The sequence below is a fragment of the Asterias rubens genome, chromosome 10 (genome assembly GCF_902459465.1).
Source record: "Asterias rubens chromosome 10, eAstRub1.3, whole genome shotgun sequence".
Lineage (NCBI taxonomy): Eukaryota > Metazoa > Echinodermata > Asteroidea > Forcipulatida > Asteriidae > Asterias > Asterias rubens.
This window is the reverse complement of record NC_047071.1, coordinates 14,936,729-14,957,760: the sequence shown is the minus strand read 5'-3', so window position 1 is coordinate 14,957,760 and position 21,032 is coordinate 14,936,729. Positions and strand designations below refer to the sequence as shown.

Sequence of the window (21,032 nt, the reverse complement as noted above, 5' to 3'; positions counted from 1 at the left end):
AGAGAAACCAAAGGAAACGACTTGGATGTGGCCAAAGAGCTGAAGTTTATTCTGTGGTTAAAAGTTTAAGGTATACTTATATAGTACTACAGAAGAGGTAAACGGAAGCACGCAGTTCATACTAAAAGCAAAGTGGTTGATAACATAGATTAACCTGCAGTTGCAAAGACAGAAACGCAGCAAAACAACCAAACCCTATCCTTGCTGTATTTACATCATGCATGGAATTACACAGAGGCCATGGAGGCCGTGGCTTCTGTTGCCCCGGGTTTGGCCTCAGTGCCCCTTCAATTGTTTCCCATAATACTTAACGAATTTTCCAATGGATTTGCAAAATGAACACGGCCACGGTGCTCCTTCAAAAGTTTCACATGATAGACTTGACAAGTTTTGCAATGGATGGGCCTTTTGCAAAGTGAACTTGGCCTTGCCCTTTTAAAGATGAAATTCCAGGGCAAAATTTCATGGCTCTGCTTACCGTAAGCACTGAATTGGCGAATTTTGGCTTCTGCGCGTGCGTACTTCACGTTACCAAGCATTATACGCTTACAAGGCTAGCGCAGAAATTTGGCGCTTGCATGTAAGCGGGGAATCGTGGTCGTAGTAAGCGCGGAATTCGGCGGTAAGCAGAGCCATGAAATTGGGCCCTGGAGCTTGCTGACAGTTTCATATATAAAGTGGTATCATACAAAAGCCTGCGCATTTAATTGTACCACGGAGGAAGGAAAATAATTGTACCTCTACATGACCTATAAATTATTGAGGTTAGTCACCTTGTAATCCAACAATTTGAATTAACTTCTCATCCACACATGCTAAAGGTATAACTGTCTTAAAAACCAAGGCCTAACCTGGCCATGAATCTCCCCCTCCTCAACAATCTCTCAATTAGTTCCCAACGTCCATTGTTCATTCCTACGCTCCACTGGCCAGTCCAGTCCAAACTTCATTGATTCTATTATGGACAAGTGTATTGTTAAGTGGATGAAATTGGTCCAAGTCCCCTGTGGAAACAATGGGTCAGGCCTTGGGTGGAAGAAATCGATGGCTGGTCAATACTGCCCTGTAGTCAGTAAGTGATTAATGGTGTAAGTTGCTGTAGTCACACATTGTGTACTGGTGTGAATGATGTGCAGCAACTGGTACTCTGGAGAATTTCATTGCTCTTTTATTTACATTTTGGTAGGACACAACTGGTGTATGTTTTCTCCTTGATTTTGCTTTTTTATTTATGCTTGGTCTGAACACACTTGGGATTTTTCATGACTTAATTTAGTGTAGAGTGGGTTAGGGATGTGGAGCTTATTGAATATAATATCAAAGAGGAAGAAGGTTTTTTTGGGTTGTTTTGGTTTCATACATTTACTTGTATCTTCATTTGACAAAAATGTGTGGGATGTGAAAATCCTATATAAACACCCTGTTTGTTTATTCAAAGCTGATGTCATTTTGGAGGAAATCCCACTGGATTGATTATTTCTTGCAAAACAACTAAGTATAGCAAGCTTTCAACTGTTAGTGAACATTATTATACTGTACATATTTGTAAAGGGTATTTGTAAACAAGCAGCCAATTAAAATTTAAAAATCAAGAGATTTGTATTGCTGTGAATAATTGCTGTGAATAATTTTGGAAGATCCCTGGTTATATAATAATACCAATTTCAATTGTCAATATAGAACATTTCCATCTTTTAAATGCTGCGACAATTGAGAACATAGCATTTCACGATACCACCCTAAATCACTTTTGATAAAATAAGCAAGAAAAAAATCAACAAAACCAATCTTCACCTCTTCGGGGGTGTTTTCACTAAAACACGATCACTAAATTTGTTTTGTTGAAATAAAAATTGTTTGAGAAGTTTATTAAAGCCAATACCATGTGTACATAGGTCAGCCCTTGTGCTCAATAAAATGTTCCTACATTTTTTTTCCAAGGACCGAGTATCATGTCTGAAACTAGAGACATGGGAAGAATGTAACTCCTCCTACAGAGTGTTGTCTTATAGTTAGAGGATTCGGCTTCCTCATTTGTACCTTGGTTTGTTTGTCCACGGCTTGTCTGTCTGTGTACCTCGGCCAACATTTTAACAGAGCACTTCCCCTTGGGGGTTAGTCACTGGTGGTGTGCTCCATACGGAAGCTGTTGATTGCATTGGACTTAATAATTGCATTGAAATGGCTGTCGCTTTGCGTCAAACCTACGGGTGCTGGTTGCGTATGTGGATTGGCATGTAGCCATATTCAGCATTCAATGGATTCCTGTGTGGGCCCAGACCAATATTATAAAATAGTCTTTCACATTTACATTCCCACTCATTTTTTCTGTGATAAGTAAACATCCTGCTAGACAATGTTTTGAAATTCTAATCTAAAGAAGCAACTGATGAACAGTTTGTCCAATTAATTATTTGACAAAATTCACATATTACTAAGTGCGTTTCTCTTGAGGTGTGTATTGAACTGTCCTCTACAAACAAATCTAGATATAATTTAGATTTACATGATTTGTTCTATCTGAATAGAAACCCTAAAGGGTTTTAGTTTTTGAAGAAAAAAAAAACCCATACAAAACCCTCATGAAACCAATTCATTTTTTAACACATCTAGATATTATTTACATTTACATGTTTTGTTCTATCTGAAAAGAAAAGCCTGAAGGTTTTGCGTTTTTGAAAAAAAAACATACAAAACCTAATGAAACCTGTTCATTTGTTGAAAGGCTTTCAGATGATGTTTTAAACAATGTTTTTATGCATTTACGCGAGCCATTTCTCATGTCAATTTTGAAAGAGTAATGTGAACATTGTTGGAAGTTCCTCATTCATAATGCAAGTTAGTCAACACCGTGTCTGATTTCAGTTTCAGTTGACCATTTATCATTTTATGACATCAGATTCATTTCCTCCATCCTAAGTAAGCTTAGAAATTAAACCAAAAGAAAAAAAAAAACCTACTCATTAGAAACTTCATAGCCACAGTTTTATTTCCTGCACGTGCCATCTTTCCAAGAATGGATGCACTTTCTCCCTTTCTAACTATAAAGCCAACCAACCAGGCCACCACTTCAAGGGAACCCCCTTCTAATTTTAGAAGTCTATTTTAATTACAGCCATTGGGCCACCGGTTTTTTTTCCTCTCTCCTCCTAGTATAGATAATGTGTGTACTAATGTTCAGGCACTTGTGTATTTTTAGAGCATCCTGAACTGAGTGATTGTAAGGCAGTATTTATAGAACTGTGAAGAGGTTAGTGATATGTGATGAGCTGTTCTAAACGTTAACCCAGTGCATTATAAAATGCTGTATAGCGCATTTCTGTGTTGACAATCGGAGAGCGAACAGTGTTTGGTAACTGTTCACTATTAACAAAGCTGACCGGATAGGTGTCACCACTGTAATAGATAATGATGATAACTGGCATCGTTTGGATTTGAAAGCTCTTGTGTGTACTACCTAGGAATACTGAACAACAAAGTGGCGACTGCATGTAGACCATCTTTGTCCTGCAAGCTTCTCTTTTGATGTACATTGTATTTGAATGAAATATGATATTTTTGGTTGACCTTCATCAATTTCATTGAGTAGCCATTTAATTTTTGTTTAATCCATTCAAATTAATGGAATCAAATCGAGGCTTAAAGGACACAAATAGTCTGATCCCATGTTGGTTTATTGAGAATCTGTATCTTATCGAACAAAGGAAAACAGACCAAAACAGTCATGCAACCAACACTGATGGGGCCCTTTTTTCCCAAACACAAATAATCAAAAAATTACTTTATCTGTGAAACTGCATGTGGATCTTTTTGTTTCAACATTTGGTTCTCAGTGGCTGTTCCTACCTTAAAAGCAGCTGCAGTCATAACCTTTAAAAAAGCATAACACAGTAACATCAACCGCACAAAACAAGTAGTTTTGGATTGATGGAGTCCAGTGAAAACTATTCCAGCTACTGAAAATAATTCACAACATAATGGTTGGTTCACCACCACTTGCAAAACTTCTGTAAACGCCTCATCTCCATATTATGCTCGTCACAGGGATTCAGTTTCTCTTTGACTATCTCAATATGAAACTACCCCAAAAGAGTGCCTCGTATTTAGCCCCCAATCGAGTGTGTCTTTGTTGACAGTCATGCCTCTGAAGTACTAAGTACAGGCTGTCTAATTTATGATCCCATATCAAAACATGTTTACACACTGTTTCTCATTTGACTTTGGATGTTTGTAAACAATCCTAACCCTGGAGTGACTTGCCTCTTTTTTTGTATGTAGCAATTTTCTTCCTACTGTGTACCTGGACATTGCACTGTGTAGCTTTTCCCCAGACATTGGCATGGGCTTATTGTTGTAATGGGAATAACAGGTTGTTTACCATACACTTATTTCTTGCCACTCCAGACTTAAACTTCCTGAAAAAAAATAATGACTAGTCGGTACCCCCCCCCCCACAACACATCTCCTCCAGCAATGTTTTTCCTGCATGTAGAAAAAACAATGCAATGATACTGAGTGCACACCGCTTGATTCATAATGATAGAGGCAAGTTACTACGGTCCATACCCTACAGCTTGTACTAATTCCCAGTGTGACAGGGCGGTCAGGAGAAAGGGGGTTAGAAAATTGCCAAAACATGTCTCCGAGTACATGCATGTGATTTTCGGGTCTGATACTTGATGGAGGCAATTGCCTCGATGCCCCTTGGTCATTGCCTTTATGCCCCTCCTGCAGATATTTACGTATTCCCTCTACTCTTAGATGCCCTTTACATGAAGGGAAGGGTGCCTTGCCCTCTAATGAACTAAAAAGCTGGTCTTGTTTTTTAGTCAGTGTCTTAGCCAGGAATTTGGAAAGTGGGAGTGCAAACTGAAAAAGTGGGAGTGCAACCTAAAATCACTACAAAAAAAAATAGAAACTTGTGCGTAGCACACAACACGAGCGCGCAGCGCCAAGTCTGTCTCACCCCCCCCCTCTTAAGGGCCCTGGAAGCTCTGGCTACTGTAGGTGCTCTCTGGTGGTTTCTGATGCATTTCTGGTACCTATTTCTGTTACAAGTAAACTATTTTGATTTAATTTTTGTTTTGTCTTCAACTCGAAAATGAGAGGCTTTAAAGCACAGATATTGTAAAGGTGATCGACGTCCACTATACATTATTAAACTCTATAAAATGTTTCTGGGTCAATATTGGGCCAGTTCAAAGCAGTTACTTGGACCATGGAGCTTGGACCCATTTAGCCTGAAATGATTCAAAAGCGATCAAATAATGCTGTACAAGTTTGCTGTCAACAAAATATAACACATGGGTAACTCTTGATACAATTTTTTGCTTAAAGACTAAAAAAAATGAAGAGGTACTGAAGAAATTAAGAGTTATCATTTACTAATGTTGATTTTCTATCCATTCTTGTCCATTCGGACAGTCACTGCACCGCCCGAGTTTCTGAAAACCAATTTTTCAAGATTCTTGCAGTAAACAACTGGAATCGTAGTTCAATTTTTAACAGAAAGCTTAATATTTATGCACAATTTGTTACCCTTTCGGTAATGTTTGTATAAAAGTACAAGCTCCCATTGGGAACAATAATCGGCTCTCGGATATTTTTTTGTAAGGATAAAATGGACACAATAGCTTTTCAAGGCTTTTATCTGGCTCAATGCTCATACTAATTAAATGCGAAGGCGTTAGTTTTTGACAATATCATCATTAATGACGAATAAATACAGTTTCCGTTGTGTTTACTAATTGGTATGAGCTAAATTATTTCATTGAAGCTAATGACGATGAAAAGCTATTGTGTCCATTTTATCCTTACAAAAAAATATTCGAGAGCCGATTATTGTTCCCAATGGGAGCTTGTACTTTTATACAAACATTACCGAAAAGGTAAAAAATTGTGCATAAATATTAAGCTATCTTTTAAAAATTTAACTACGATTCCAGTTGTTTACTGCAAGAATCTTGAAAAATTGGTTTTCAGAAACTCGGGCGGTGCAGGGACTAGAGGGTTAATGTAAAATAATGATTCACACACGTATTTGCAACCAATCAAAATGCCAAGAGTGATTTACATGTACTATAATTGTTTGCTTAATTTAAACTGACTGATCATGGTAATTAATATTTTCCTTAGTATTTGTTTAAGTTTCATAACGTTTAAGTCTTATAGGTTGTTTAATTGTTGAAACTGGGTCAAAAACAATTTGTAAACTGTCTGCGGAGAATAAAGAACAAACAGTTACGAAAGACAGTGCCATTTAAGTAGTTCCACTGGGCAAAAAAACGTACCATGCATTGAAAAATAAATTTGGGAGGTCTACAGCAAAAACGACTTGAGATTTGAAAAGAAACATGAACCAGTTTTTAAACCTTTCGAGCGGAAAATAAACATCGTTTTGTCAACTGCATTAACACCCAAGAGATGCAAACATTGAAATCCAAAAAAGTCTCGATGTTTCAAACAAACTCTGCAACAAACAAACGATGTGCCCTTGAATTTCTAGAGGGAAAAAAGATCGTCATGTTTGCCGCCGTCGAGTTGGGAAAAACTGCGGAACCAATCTTCAAAGCAACTGCAGAATGTATGCGGTAAAAGGTGCACTGCGCCGCGTGTCACTCAGTTACCGATACTGACGTCATAGTAGAAAAATCCAGAGCGCGATGGTTTGTAGGATCATGGAGATGAGATTGGTACCTAAAATAATCTGAACGAAAATGCGTGTGAATTCGCCTCTATCATACAACGCGTGCATGGAGTTCATGCTGACTGCTGATGACGGTCGATGACGACGACTGACTGTTAAAACGAAGTCTGGGTGTCTCGCTTGCGTTGTGTTATTTGCACGTGCGTTGTGTTGTGTGTGGTTTGTGCGTTGTGTTTTGTGTGGTCGCAATGTGGTCAGCGTTTTCGAGGCAACTTCGAGTGATTGTTTTATGGTTGCGTCGTTGAAATTTTTATTCAAAAAGAAGAAGGACATCTGGTAAAACCAAATCTAATTTTACTCACTGCTGTTTTTAAGCTGTTCAACAACAAAATAATAAAAGAAGTTCAGTAATTTTCACTGAAATTATTAGACAGCACGGCTTCACCCAAGCCGTGCATCAAATTTTTGCCCGTGTTTTCAGCCCAACTGGCCGTGCTAACACGGCGTGCACGGCTCGCTAGCCGACACGATGACGTACATGTACGTACATTTTACTTTCCCTGTCAACAAATGCTGAAAATACCCGAGGACCTTTCACCACTGTGGACCTCACTTTAAATTCCACCTCACTTTTCCGTCCCTACTGTACCTGATCGCGTGGGTTTTCCCCCATCTGGGGTTTTCCTCTCATATCTTAAACATGAGCATTTCTTCTTCAGTATCTGTATTATTGAGCCGGCAAAAAAAATTCTAAAGACACATCACACCAGCTTGTTTCTTTCTTATTCATCCTATTATTGGAACTAATTGTGCTGTAATAAATTTAAAAAAATTTAAAAATTTCTTTTTCGTTTTATATTTCAATATATAAACAATCATCTGCAATTCATTTTATTTATCTCTAACCAATTAACATTAATTACAACAAACAAATGTTTTGATTTCAAATGCATAGAGAAAAAGTACGGATCAAGAGCCAATTTCATAGGGGCAGATGAATATAAACAAGCACCGATGGGTTTGCCTTGAATGCATCTCATTTTGATCAGTAGTTTTTTTTTTCATTGAATAATTTTTACATAGAAATACAAAAACCACAAACACACTTGTTTGTATAGATTCCTTTGACTTGATAGTAAATGTTACCTGTTTGGGGTTGGGGGGTCTACAGCAAAAGCAACAACACAAATGGCCTATGGCCTGCGTGCATATACTTTTGACTTGTTTGTTTGTAGGCTTTTGGGGAAGGTCACTGAATTTGTTATCTAAATTTGTTATTCTAGTTTTTGCAAAAGGTATTGTACAGGATTGGTAGAGCTGACAAAATAAACAAGGGCAGTGTTCATGTTTTGGAAAAACTGGGCTTAGTTCGCAGAGAAAATGGTGGAAAACCGTGCAAAACTTTAGTAGTGTGTGTGTACAGATTGTCCTTAATTTTTGTTCATTTTAAAGTTTTCAAATACAGTTTTCCCCGAATATGACTTCCCTCTTAGAGGGAAATATTTCACAGAAAAAAAATTGGTTCAAGTACGAACTTCATAGTCAGACCATCTACCTCCATAATCAGACGGTGGATACGTTTGTTGATCAGTCCAGTTGACTTTGTACTATAACCTACCATAATGTTCTATCTCTGGTACTTGATCCATTTCAGTTCAATTTTACAGCACTGCTTTAATAATGGTAAGCAAAATTTGTCTTGCTAACAACAGCAGAAGAAATGCAATGAGCGTAAATTGTTTTTCACAGGTTAGCAAGAAAAATAGACCCTCAGCTTGGGTTATTTTATTCATTTTCATACAGTAAGCATCTTGGATGTTTTAAAGTATGCCCATTCGTGCGCTTATGGTTTGCAGCGGTATGAAATGGAACTGCGGGCCATGAGCATAAATTGGGCAGCTATTTATTAACTTGGTCACAAGTTCATCATTACTGGGACACTCTTACACTTGTGTATGCATTAGGCGCAGTCTTTAACTCATGCCATCTTGGTGTTTCATACAATTGTGTCAACATCGTTGGTTGGAGATGTCCTTGGTGTGTAAAAATACGCCGACGCCAAGATATTTGCTTCCCAGTGATGACAGAAAACACTGATGTCAGGAGATCTCAAATGGATTTGTTTGTAGGCAAGAACAACAAATCTCAACTTGATAGTTTGACGAGAGCTATTCATCAGGTACAAAAGTGACGGCATTGGCGAGACACGGTGTTACCGCGAACCTCTCTTAGGCATTGGTGTTGATCAGACTAGAACTACTCACCAGTCATTATTTGTTGAATTTCAACCTATTCTTATTAATCTTACTCTTTTTGATGTCATGTATCTAACTCAAAGTTTTTGTTCTGTTCCCTCTCCAGATTGGGATATTTAAATACAACCAGTACTTAGTAAGTGTGAGTGGAACCCTGACAGACACACCACACCCCTTCGCTTAACCCCACCTGCATAGTGAGAGCCTTTGTTTGATACGCACTCACAGAAAAGATGGGGCGCAAGAAGATACAGATATCCAGAATAAATGATGAGAGGAATAGACAGGTAAGTGTTTGATAAGACAGTACAATGTTTGCGTTTAGTTCTTTCCAGACATGCGTCGAGTCTGAGTCAACAGAGTGTGGTGAGTGCGATTCCTGGTCATGGCACATGTCCTGACTTATAAGTGCTTTTTATCATATCAGAGTAAACAGGTTCTTTTCCCAAGGGGTTGAGATGTTGATGTATGTAAATGATTAGAAACTTTCAAGGTTGAGGAAAAAACGTTTCTTAAAAAAGGAAAGAATTTTTTAACCTGTAAATAAAACAGTTTTTAAACAACTTAGACATGAAAGATTGAGGAATTGTTGTATGAAAAAGTCATCAATGAAGTGCACAAAGATTTGTCTGAGAAATCAAGAACTGCAATTGTAGACGGTCTGTATGGGTTGTTTGAAACACAAATCGTGTACAAGTTGTAGCTTTGCACGGAAGCATCATGCCATACATGTACCTGCCATGACTGAAATGTAGGTTAGTGATTGTTGGGCAACAACAGTAATTGAATCATCTGAGTTTAGTTATAGATGACATTGAGCGTGTAACTTCTTACACCCTTGGTGAAGTTTTAATTGTACACAAGAGGCTCTGTTTGGAACGAAAAGTGTCCGTGTTTAAATCAATCGCTGCGGAGAGTGACACTATCGTCACCGCTTGATTGTTACTTTTAAGAAACAAGATTTGATTGACCATGAGAAAGGCTTTATTTCCCAGCTCAATATCTCCTCCTTCCCCCTTTGTGTATTCCGCATTCTTGTCTCCATTGTGAAATGGTGTCTCACGAGACAACAGGCCTTGGTCATTTACAACAAAATTAAACCGTCGTGATTGAATCTTGGCATTTTTATTTTTGCCGCGGCATGTTCAGTAATTTGCTCCTAAATTAATCAAGTCAAGTCTCTCACCCGACCGGATGACAACTATATGATAAAAAAAGACAAGATACCCAGAAAAAAACGACGACAAGGGAAAACGCAAGTAATGGAAAGGAAAATCACTGGAGAAAGGGACTCAAATGGGCGGCCTTTCATGAACAATAACGCAGCGCCGCATTTTTCAATCAAGTTGGTATCCTTCATTCATTCCATTCACTGCAATATTTCCGGTGTCCCCCCCCCCCCTCCTCCTCCCCTGGAGAGTAAATAATGTAACGGAGCTGACAAATGGAGCAGGGACACCATTGATTTCTTTTCCCATCTTTCGATCGCTCTTTTCCCCCCCATGAGCAAAGCCAGAAGATACCTCTGTACAACATCAATATTAGCCATACTGTGTGAATACCCTTCCCCTCCATAAAAACCACACATTTTTTCAATTGCGCACGTTCGCCCCCTCCAGTAGAAACTACATGTATACGTTCTGTATGCGTTTGACCTTAGGAAATGGATCTTGTAGTGGTTTAGGGGAAGGGGGGAGATAATGCACTGCTTGGGATATACAGCTGATGACCTACACGTGTAATTTGCACCCAAGATGGCTTTGGGGAGTTTGAACGAGCTAAGTTTTGTTGAAAAGTGGGTGTGCAGTGTAATGAGATAGGAACTTGAAGGTGTCTTCAAACTTTGCTTTCAGGCTACGGGTTTGAGTAAACCAACATCGGGATGGGTTGTACTGCTTGAATTACCGGTCTTTACAGGAATCTTGGAAAAGAATGCAATTGGTGCTTAAACTGCTGAACTGTGTATTAAACTCTATTCATAAATACCTCAGACAGTTTCGCTATTCCTATTGGTGGAGAGCCCGTCACGTGGGTGTGTATAAACCTTTGTTTATGACCAGTAAAAAGTGTTGAAACATGAGCGTGACATGCGAGCTTGCACCTGTTCTTATAAGACTGTTTCTTCATTCCTATTGGTCGAGAGCAACGGCTGAAACAGTTGTGCCACATCACGCGATACGCGCAACACGCACAGCATTCTCTTGAAAGGAGTTGTTTACCCGAGGGCGGCAGAGGCCTTTACCATTTCATAGCTGGAAGGGTGTTGTGTTGAAAGAAATCATTGAACATTTATAATTTTTGCATTTATTTTACTTTTTGACCAAAAAGTGTTGATGTTTTTGACCGAAAAGGTATTTATGAATGGGAATCAAAGTGTGTTGAGCCGGTTTTCAACTAGTGTTTTAAACCCGCCAAGGTAAAATTATCAAGAACCAGGCCTCGTGGGATTAAACCACTAATTGAAAACCTCTTCACCAAACATTGATTCCCTTATTTTGACGAAGCATGTTTTCAGGCTAAACATCTGATTATAGGAAAGATGGTTAGCTGATTCAGCTGATTCTGACAGCAATTTTATTAAGAAAAAGGGCATAAAATTTTGAAATGCTGTGTTGGTTTTTTGGCCTTTCAAACATGTAACCTACACTTAAATCTGAATCTTGTGTACAAATATTGCAGGATATCTTAATTTATAGCAAACAATCACATGGTGCTTCTTTTGTAGAGGCTTGAGTGGGCTGAGGTTGGGGGTTGAGTTGGTAGTGGGGGTAGTTTGGACAAACATTGTGTACATCTGAAATTCACTACACTGTGTAAAATCCTCCGACCCTTTATTCAGATACTTTCAAGTTTACTTCATGCCTTGAGATTCCAAATGCTTTTAAACATTATTCAGACCTGACAGATCAATATTTCCCAAACAGCAAAAAAGACACCAGTAGCGGCACTTTGGTCATGGTCTTGCACGCTTCTAAGAGCTTTTGCACTACCCCCCTCAGGACCAAAAGACCCCACTGATCTAGAATATAGGGGTTGAAGGGGGTTCTTGAGGGTGCTGTTTGCAAGGGGCTGGTTGGAGTACCTTCCCTGGGCTATTTTCAGGGGGGGGGGACTCTTTGATGGGTGAGGTGCAGCTGTATCTTTGGAGTTACCGGAATAAGGTCTGGGGGCAACTGCGTTCATTGTAAGGACATGTTCAGCTGCCTTGCTAGTGCATATGAGCTTTTGATTTGCCTGCACTTTTCAGAGTTATTTTGTTTTGTCATTACCTTCCTTCGCCTGAGTTCTTTTTGGCAAGGAATGAAAGAGCATCAAGAGAATGAACTAAGTGTGTGTGGAGAAAAGTTGCACATTATGTAGCTGAACTTCTTGGTGGTATCTTTTATATTGGTTTTTCTGATAATCCACTGAAGTTCAATACCTGATACATAGGTTCAAAGGGGTGGGGGCACAAAATCAGGTAGGAACTGAAATCCAAATCCAAATCCAAATCCACAATCTGAGGTGGGATTCAAACCTGAGGTCCACAGAGGTCAATCCGATCCCCTACATGTACTTTGCAGTACCTTGTTTATGGTATTAATACCCTGACAGAGTAACAAACATTTGTAACATGTGGAATCTGTGTCTGACATTTTGACTTTCTCTTCCAATATCCGCAGGTCACCTTCACAAAGCGGAAATTCGGCCTTATGAAGAAAGCGTACGAGCTGAGCGTCCTGTGCGACTGCGAGATTGCGCTAATTATCTTCAACAGTAGTAACAAACTGTTCCAGTACGCCAGCACGGACATGGACAAAGTGCTACTGAAATACACAGAGTACAACGAGCCACATGAAAGTAGGACCAACCAAGACATTATCGAGGTGAGTTTTGTTTTTCACTGCAAATGGATTATAAAATTTGCACACAACAAATGTTTTGGGCTTCAAAAATTTCAGGTTTACAGATGATATAAGAGTTAATTTAATGTAATTTTTTTAAGGAAATGCAATGGACGTACTCGTAAGGAATTCTTCATCAGGAAACATTGTAGAAGAAGTTTTTACCTGTTCTACAGGCATGTGAAAAAACACTGTTGAATGTTTTGTGTGCATGGCAGTTTCCCCCTGGGCTACAAAAAAACAAAGTTGAATGTCTGAGTAACTAGGTCGATAGCTACAGTAGAACAGGGTCAGTGTCCGCTTCACTATCCCAATTAAGGTTTGTTTCTACCTTGATTGGATGAACTTTCTCCCAATGAGGATATCAATTTCCCAATCTTGAAACCTTTTTGTATTATAACAAAACTACCCCAATTGAAACCTTCTGACCCGAATGAGGGTGTTGATAGGAGTCTGTTATTATTACAAGCAAACTGTCTCGATGGGGTTACTCCTACTTCTCCCAATGAGGAATCAATGTCCAAAATCAGGAAACCCTTATGTTTAACAAACAAACTACTCCAATTGGGCTATACTTCTAGTCTTTTCCGAATGGAACCCTCCTTTCAAATGAGGATATCAAAGTCCCCAATCAGAACCTTTTTGATGATACACCAACCAAACTACCCAAATTGGGGTTTACTTTCACATTGATAGTATGAACCCTCTTTCCCCAAATGAGGGTATCAATGCCTCTGCCGTTGAGAGTCCCAAAGTGACAAATGATACCTTGCTGCTGGAGTAAGGGACACTGTAGAGAATGAGTACTGTATAGGAATGGGATCCAATGACACGTTCACTATTGACTTGAAAAATGTGCGCTAACGTCATTCAAGTCTGGGAGAAAGAAAAAAAATAATTGAATAAAGCCAACAAGATTCATGACATTTGATAGTTGGCTGAATAACTTGTTGGATTTTTTTTGTCTTTGATTTTAACACATTCATGAAATTCATGGTTTGAAGAAAGTTGTGTTTGCAAGCAGAATTCATGCTTGTACAGAATATTATACACATAATGAATGTTTATGAGTGCAATGGTGCAAATATGTTCATGAGTTGAAAGATGGAATGTTCTATTGAACGAGGCGGAGCCGAGTTGAATGGAACATTACAGCTTTCAACGAATGAACATATTCGCACCATTGTACGAATGAAAAACATTCATTATTTGTTTTATATAACATCCAAGTAGATCTTTGTCATTTTGATTGAAAGATACAACTTTCAAAACAAACAAAGCGTAGGCCTCCAATTTTTAATTGTAGAAGACGAATGCTAGTAATTTTACTAATATGCCTTGCTCTGCGTTACCGAAGACAACGCGCACGCAGTGATGTTTTTACTCAGCTTTTTCGTTCCATCCAAAAAGTACCATTGGACGCTGGCAGCGTGCAATGGTACTTTTCGGATGGAACGAAAAAGCACGGTGAGTGACTCAGCGTGCAATGGTACTTTTATTTGCTATCACGTGACGGACAATCCTCCAATCAAATGGCAAGGATCTGCTTGGGTGTTATATAAACACTTTTATATCACTCTCTTGCCAAGTTGTGTGAACAATTTGCATGAGAACCCGAAACTACAGCCCCTCAAATGATACATGTCTTGTTACATTTCTCATCGAAATCACATTAGGAATCTATTTCACTGAGTAAAAGATAGTCAAGCTCTCTACATTTTAAAGCACACAAATATTAAACACTCTGCTGTACATGTATCTATCGAATCCTCCCCCAAAACGAAAGTAGACCACGTACAATAGACCCCATGATTTCTGATAACGCCGTCAGTGTAACTCTGCCTTGCCGGTAATACCCGGAGTTCAGTCCCTCGGTTGTGAATCCAGAACATATATCTTCTTTCTCCGCTGTCCACAATGGAAGTTAAGAGCCACCGGGGGAAGCTGCATTGAGCAGGGAGAAAAAGATAGTTGAACGCCATCGGCTTCACTCTTGGGAAACCGCTGGCAAGTGTCTTTCAAGGACTATAATGCAATCGTATTGACGTCATCCCAGTGAGGCTCATATATAGTCAGTTACTTTCACAATCTTTTTTTTTTTTTTTTTCTTCTCTCTCTCTCTTTCCGCCATCTTTGCTTTCTCATGTAATGTTTTATGACTTACATCAGTTTCGGAACCTTTCTTTTTTTTCAAGTTTCATATCAGATTCTGTGAAGGATTATTTTCTTCTCTTTTCTTAGGTTGATGTTAAGCTTTTTTTAGAAGGCTTAAGCACAGTGAAATAATTTTTATTTTTTATTTTACGGATTTGAGTACATTCAAAATAATGAGGGATTATTTCATAGAAAGAAACCTGAATTTGTAACGGTGTTCTTTTTATAAGTATTTCAAAACCATAGATTTGTGCCCTTGGTGGTATTTAAATATTTTGTAAATCTTTTAAGACCCAAACAAATCATTTTCTATAAAGAGATAATAGTGGATATTTCAAAGCAACAGCCTACAGCAGAGAGCATTTATGTACACTGTTAACGCTCTTTTAGTAGGTTTTTATTTGGAATTAATCTTATCGGATCTTCCCTCACATTTTGAAAAATACCTGGTAAGTTGGCTATTTAGGGATACATTTCCCCAGATATATGTAAGGCACATGTAGAATCCGTGCATCCTAACAAGTGTATGGAGAGATAATAGATTTAGATTTTTTCAAAGGTTTAAAATTTAACTCAGAGTGAGTTTTGTTGTTAGCGAGTTGTGAATTGTAAAAAATGTGTTCAGTGGTGATATTGGGATATCCCCTTTAAGGGAGCAAGCAAGCACTCAGCTGCAGTATTCCTTAGAGCGTTGTGTCTGGTATGCGTTGTACACATGTGATCCATCCTGTAGGCTACCCAATAAGATTCTTCCTGTTTGCGAGCTTAATCCCCTGGCGGAAGTTGCCGGTCAGTAAGTATTCTGTTCGATCAGTGTCCATCTCGAAACAGACTAGCCCTCCCCCTCCTCCCCCAGACACTGTCACAACCCCGTGGCCTCTCGCTGCCACTTTGAACCAATCAGATTAGCAGAAGGCCAACTGTAGGGCGATCACTCACGGGAAGGAGGGTGTCAAAGCTTGGCTCTTGTTCAAAAAAATAAAAGGGAGAAAAAACACCCAGTGACTGTTCCTGCCTGGTACGTAAATGTTGTCGTCACTCAGGCTGACCCCCCTCACCCATTGACGCCCGTAAACACAGTAAGGCCATGGTGTGGTATTTGTTTCTTTGCCAAATGCGTTGGTCTTTCAGGAGATGCGTGGGGTAGCGCTTTTAAGTTTTACTAGCATCTACGGTGGAGTTGGCATGGTGTTTTGGTGTGCGCATTTGGATAATTGTTAGTCACAGGAAGGGGTGATTGGCATGTGAACAACTGACGTCAGGAGTGTATGATTCAATTAACAATTGTCACCTGAGCTTTTGGGGGAGGAACAGTTGGACCAGATGACAAAGCGTGTTTGTTGAATCACATGGATGATATATCTTTGTAACCCCCATAGAAAAGTTATTTACGTTTTCCTCGTTTTGTTCAGAAAATTTGTCATGGTTATCGGGCCCATGGCCCCAACGCTCGAGTTATTTTCTCCAAAATGTTTTTTCAACAGAACTCTTTGTTTTGCCATTAAATTGTTGACTATTTCAGATCATGCGCTCTACCTATGGCTGTTTGATTCATGTTAATGGCGCATCTAAAACTCAAAATACAATTTTGAGGGCGGTTTGCACAGGTGTGGCTGTGCGGGATGAATGTTAAAGCCATTGGACCCTTTCGGTAAACACTATTGTCCAAGGCCCACACTTCGTGTATCACAACTTCTATATCAAATAACAAACCTGTGAAAATTTAGGCTCAATCAGTCATCGGAGTCTGGAGAAAATGACGGGAAAACCCACCCGTGTATCCGCGCGTTTCGCCGTGTCATGACATGTGTTTAAAATAAATCCGTAATTCTCGCTAACGAGAATTGATATTGTTTTACTGTTTTCTCAAAAAGTAAAGCATTTCATGGAATAATATTTCGAGGGAAGTCTTTCACCACTACCTTCTGTAAACCCTGTAAGTTATTTGTAAATCTGTGAACTTGTTTTTTTTTTTTTTCTGTACCGAAAGGGTCCAATGGCTTTAAGGACTAGTGGTGGTTCAAAAGTGATTTACACGTGATGATGCAAAAACCTCACCTTATTGTACTCCCACCATCCACAATTTAAAATTCTACTGAATGAATAACTCTGAGTATCCATGTGTTTTCAGGGACGACTGTGCAGTGCTATGCACCATTAAAAATCATTTTGAAACTGACCAAAACACAATATGTCTCATGAAATTGTGATACTTTTCAAAGAAAACAATTGGTGGATCAGATTCCATACTTTAAACCTCATTGTCTCAGCATTGACGTAGGCTAATTATTTTGTGGAAAAAAAGAGTTTTAATTTTGTGCACATGTTAAGAAACGTGTACATATTATGTAAATATACTTCCTGTTGGAAGTCTGTATCAGGCTTTGCACAAAATAGTGTCATCCACAGTATCATATGGAAGTCAACTTTTGATAATTTTGAATTTTCCAATAATATATAATATTGGAATGCAAGTATAGAACGAGTATAATTTGTTTACCATTATGTATATCAAGTGTTATGCAATTATTGTAATAATGAACTTGCGGAAAAGTTACTTCGAAAAAATCTTCGGTAAAAAATTGCACTGTGTTTAGATAATTCTTGTTCTCATGGTCACTTGGGAGCAAATTAATTCATTTAGAGTGTGTCAATGAAATTCATTTGTGGTAGATATAGCAATTGTATAGTCGGGGGTGCTTCATCACGAACAATGTCTAAGGCCATCGTTTGCATCCTTTTGTGGTATCCCCTCTTGTTCCATTGCTAGACTGTTTGTTGTGTCAAGCTTTCACATTACACTGATTTCCTCACCCCCCCCCCCCCTCCTTCATTGGGGGAGTGACTTGATGTCATTTAATTTGTAGCATGAGTTGAACCAATTATCCGTAATCAAGTCATTTGCCCATTGGAGGAACCACCAAGACCCTGCCATAACGAAGCCAGCCACCATCGCGCAAATTGATTTATCCTCGCCAGCCTGTAACTCTGCTTGGCGCAGAAAGAAAGAAATAGAAGAAGAAGAAGAAAAAACAATCTAATGCGCCGCACAATTGTCCAAGTTATATTGCCTTGCGCGGAGGTATTTACTCTCGCGGTTGTAGGTTTGTGTGGCAGCCTTAGTGGTGTAATTTCCAGCAATTTTCTCGTTATTCTGTGCACTTGTGTTCACTTTGATGAATCTGGCCAGGACTAATGTACCCGTTCTGTCGACTTGATTAGATTTCCGAAACAAAGTGTAGCAATTGAAGTGTAACTCCCGCTCGCTTTTATTGATCTTTAGTACCTTCAAATTGCTGTAATTCGGTCCCTCCGATGTGAAATACAACCCTCCAAACTGGCACAAGGTTGTCTCTTTTTTTCTCTCGTTTTTTTTTCTTTCTTCTTCTTTTCTCTCGGTGTGTAATAACAATGATGCTTCTGCCTAGTGTTTCCCGACCTAGTAATGATGTTAATGTGGAGCAATTCAATTTGAATCATGAAACAGCTACATAGTGGTGTCCAATGGACACAGTCTCTTGTGCTTTCTTTCTTCCTTAGGTGTCTTGAACAAACATTTTAAATTAATTCCTCTAACTGTTAACTGTGCATGACTTTAGTTGAGGACAAACAAAATCACACAAGTCCATATATTGTTTTTCTAATCCGTAGTAGGCCTACGTGGCAAACATTTAAAAATAAAATAGAATTAGCTGCTGCAAACTGCTTACCAACTTATGGTATAAATGCAAACAAATAGTAAGTATAGCTTAGTATTTCGACCCTAGCAGAGTCTTTCTTGAAGGCATCGACAGACACATTTTTAAAAAGTAACACGTCAGTTAAACATATGAGTAAACCCTGAGTAAAAAAAAGAAACAAGTATGGTGTAAAAATGTTGTTAATTTGCACACAGATGCATTGCTTAATACCGTCATGTCTGTTTGACAGCAGCTAAGGCTGTAAAGTATATCAAATGAAAAATCCCTAGTGGTTTATTACTTGATAAGTAATGATCCCATTCACACTGTTTTTTGTTGTTGTAGAATTTAGTCTTCAAAGTTATCTGAAAGATCTCGCGTGTTTTAAGAAGTTGATGTAGGTGTTATAAATGGCATGAATGCAGTGTAAACCACAATCCTGTTAGATGTGTGATATCAGTGTATGGATAAGATTTTATACATGACAGTTAATACAACTTTCTGAGGGCCTTAAATTAAATCTTGCAAAATACTTTAAGTATTAGCTGCTTTTCAAAGAGTGTTCGTTTAAAGGGGTATTATAAGGGGGTTTTCAGCCAACTTTCAAAAAACACCTATCTTAAAAAGAAAGATTTGAAGAGCTACGTACAGCAATGGAGGACCAACGTGTTTGGAGGGCCATCATCCGATGCTCCGCATCAACTGAATGAAAGCTAAATTATTTGCAGTTCTTGTTTCTCAAAAGTATAGCCAAAAGCCAATATTAGCAAATAAAGTAAGATGTGACATGTTAAATTGTTTGGTTTTGTTCTGTTTTTTTTGTTGTTTTTTTTGGGGTGGGGAGGGCGCTCTGCCATAAAGGGCAAGTTGTGCATCCCCCCCCCCCCCCACACAAACATTTTTGTTTGTTGGTACGTAAGCAAAAAAGTGCTCATATTACATTTCTTGACCTGTGATACACAATAGCAATTTTTACTTGCTGAGACCTATTCCGACATGGGTTTGCAAACCTGAAGCCTCAGCTCCCATGCTAGAAGTGAAAATACTTGAACTTAAAAAATATGAAAAAGATCAAATCCAAAACTGGTCATCTTGCTTCTGATTAATTGTATGACATTAATTGAACAGAAAATAATTTGCAGGTTATTAAAAATTTTTCCATTCAAAAAGAGCAGTTTGATCAAATGATTATAGTTAACATATTTCCAGACATTCAAGTAAATCAAATCAGGACCCACAATTGTAGACCGGTGGTGATTAATATTTTATTAAAAGAATTCTGCGCCTGATATCTAGATGTCTCATAGATCTCCCTTTTGCATTTGAAACTTCTTGAAAGACCACCAACAAAACATTGCATAAAACCTCTTGTTTGACAATGATTGGGATGTAGAAAGTTCAAGGTGGTCTAGAGGTTATAGACTGAAGGACTTGTAATCACATGTTGGTTGTTGGTTTGAAATCTACTAAGCTAACTTCTGATTTCACATTGCCTAGAATAGGCATTGTTGTCAAAATGTAGTTATTTGATCAAATGTCTTGATTTGTGCAATTCATGTTAAACCAATGTGTAAAAAAAAAGAGAGGAGAGATTAGCTGTTGCCAGTGTGGTGTTTATATCCCTTTGTGGTAGTTTGCCGGGTCCCCTTGAGTGGAAGATCGTCTAAACAAATTTGTGGAACATCTAAAATGTAGAAACTGTTGAAAGTTGAGTGTGTTTCATTCAATCTAAGATAAGAAATGTCCCAGATTTTCCAGGTTATCCCCCTTACATGTTGTTCTACCGCTGAGTACAATTAGTGTTTTCAGACAGCAGGCCTCGGACTAAACAGACTTTAGGTTTTTACACAAGGGGTTTGCCAGGATGACAGGTTTAATGATACTAATTTTCCCTTTGGATGCAACGCCATGGGAAATTACATGTATGACAACTTGTCATCTTTTCCCCTCGGATTACTGGCCTGGATTTTACAATCCCCATGGGAGGAAATATAGATTGTTTTTTGAGGATTTGCCGTCCAATTTGCTACGACTGGAAGCTTCTGAGGATATATTAATTTGCTTTTATTCTAAATATAGAAGGTAAACAACGTTAATCTGTAGCGTTGGTTATGTAAGCAGAGTGTCTGTGTGTAAGGTTTGATAAATTGCAGCTTAGTTTGAAAGAAGAATAGAGCCAAGTTTTGAAAGCTAGGAAAACGAGAAGCTGAAATGTTGTTTCTCTTACTCTTCTTTTATGTAAGAGGACATCTAGGATTTGAAACTTTGCATGGTGGCAACATGATAAAGACAGGTTTACAGTAACACCATGAAATGATAATCTATAAATGAGTTGGGGTGGTTCTGTAAAGAACTGTTTGAAACTCAACGAAAGAGGACATGTTGTCAGATCTTCCATTTGGAGCAAAACTGT

At 38.6% G+C, this 21,032-nt stretch overlaps 1 protein-coding gene across 5 annotated transcripts in view; it reads left to right on the top strand.

Annotated features, from left to right (window-relative positions):
* LOC117295354 (myocyte-specific enhancer factor 2C-like) overlaps positions 1–21,032 on the top strand; it is a 93,134-nt gene that overhangs the window by 56,171 nt on the left and 15,931 nt on the right. For 4 of the 5 annotated variants that reach the window (XM_033777953.1, XM_033777955.1, XM_033777951.1 and 1 more), the window contains 2 exons: positions 9,008–9,188; positions 12,564–12,767. In XM_033777953.1, coding sequence (XP_033633844.1) covers positions 9,135–9,188; positions 12,564–12,767 — 258 coding nt within the window. In that variant the 5' untranslated portion in view covers positions 9,008–9,134. Of the gene's footprint in view, positions 1–1,051; positions 1,073–9,007; positions 9,189–12,563; positions 12,768–21,032 lie in introns of those variants that run through there. The other variant, XM_033777954.1, reaches the window with a different exon arrangement.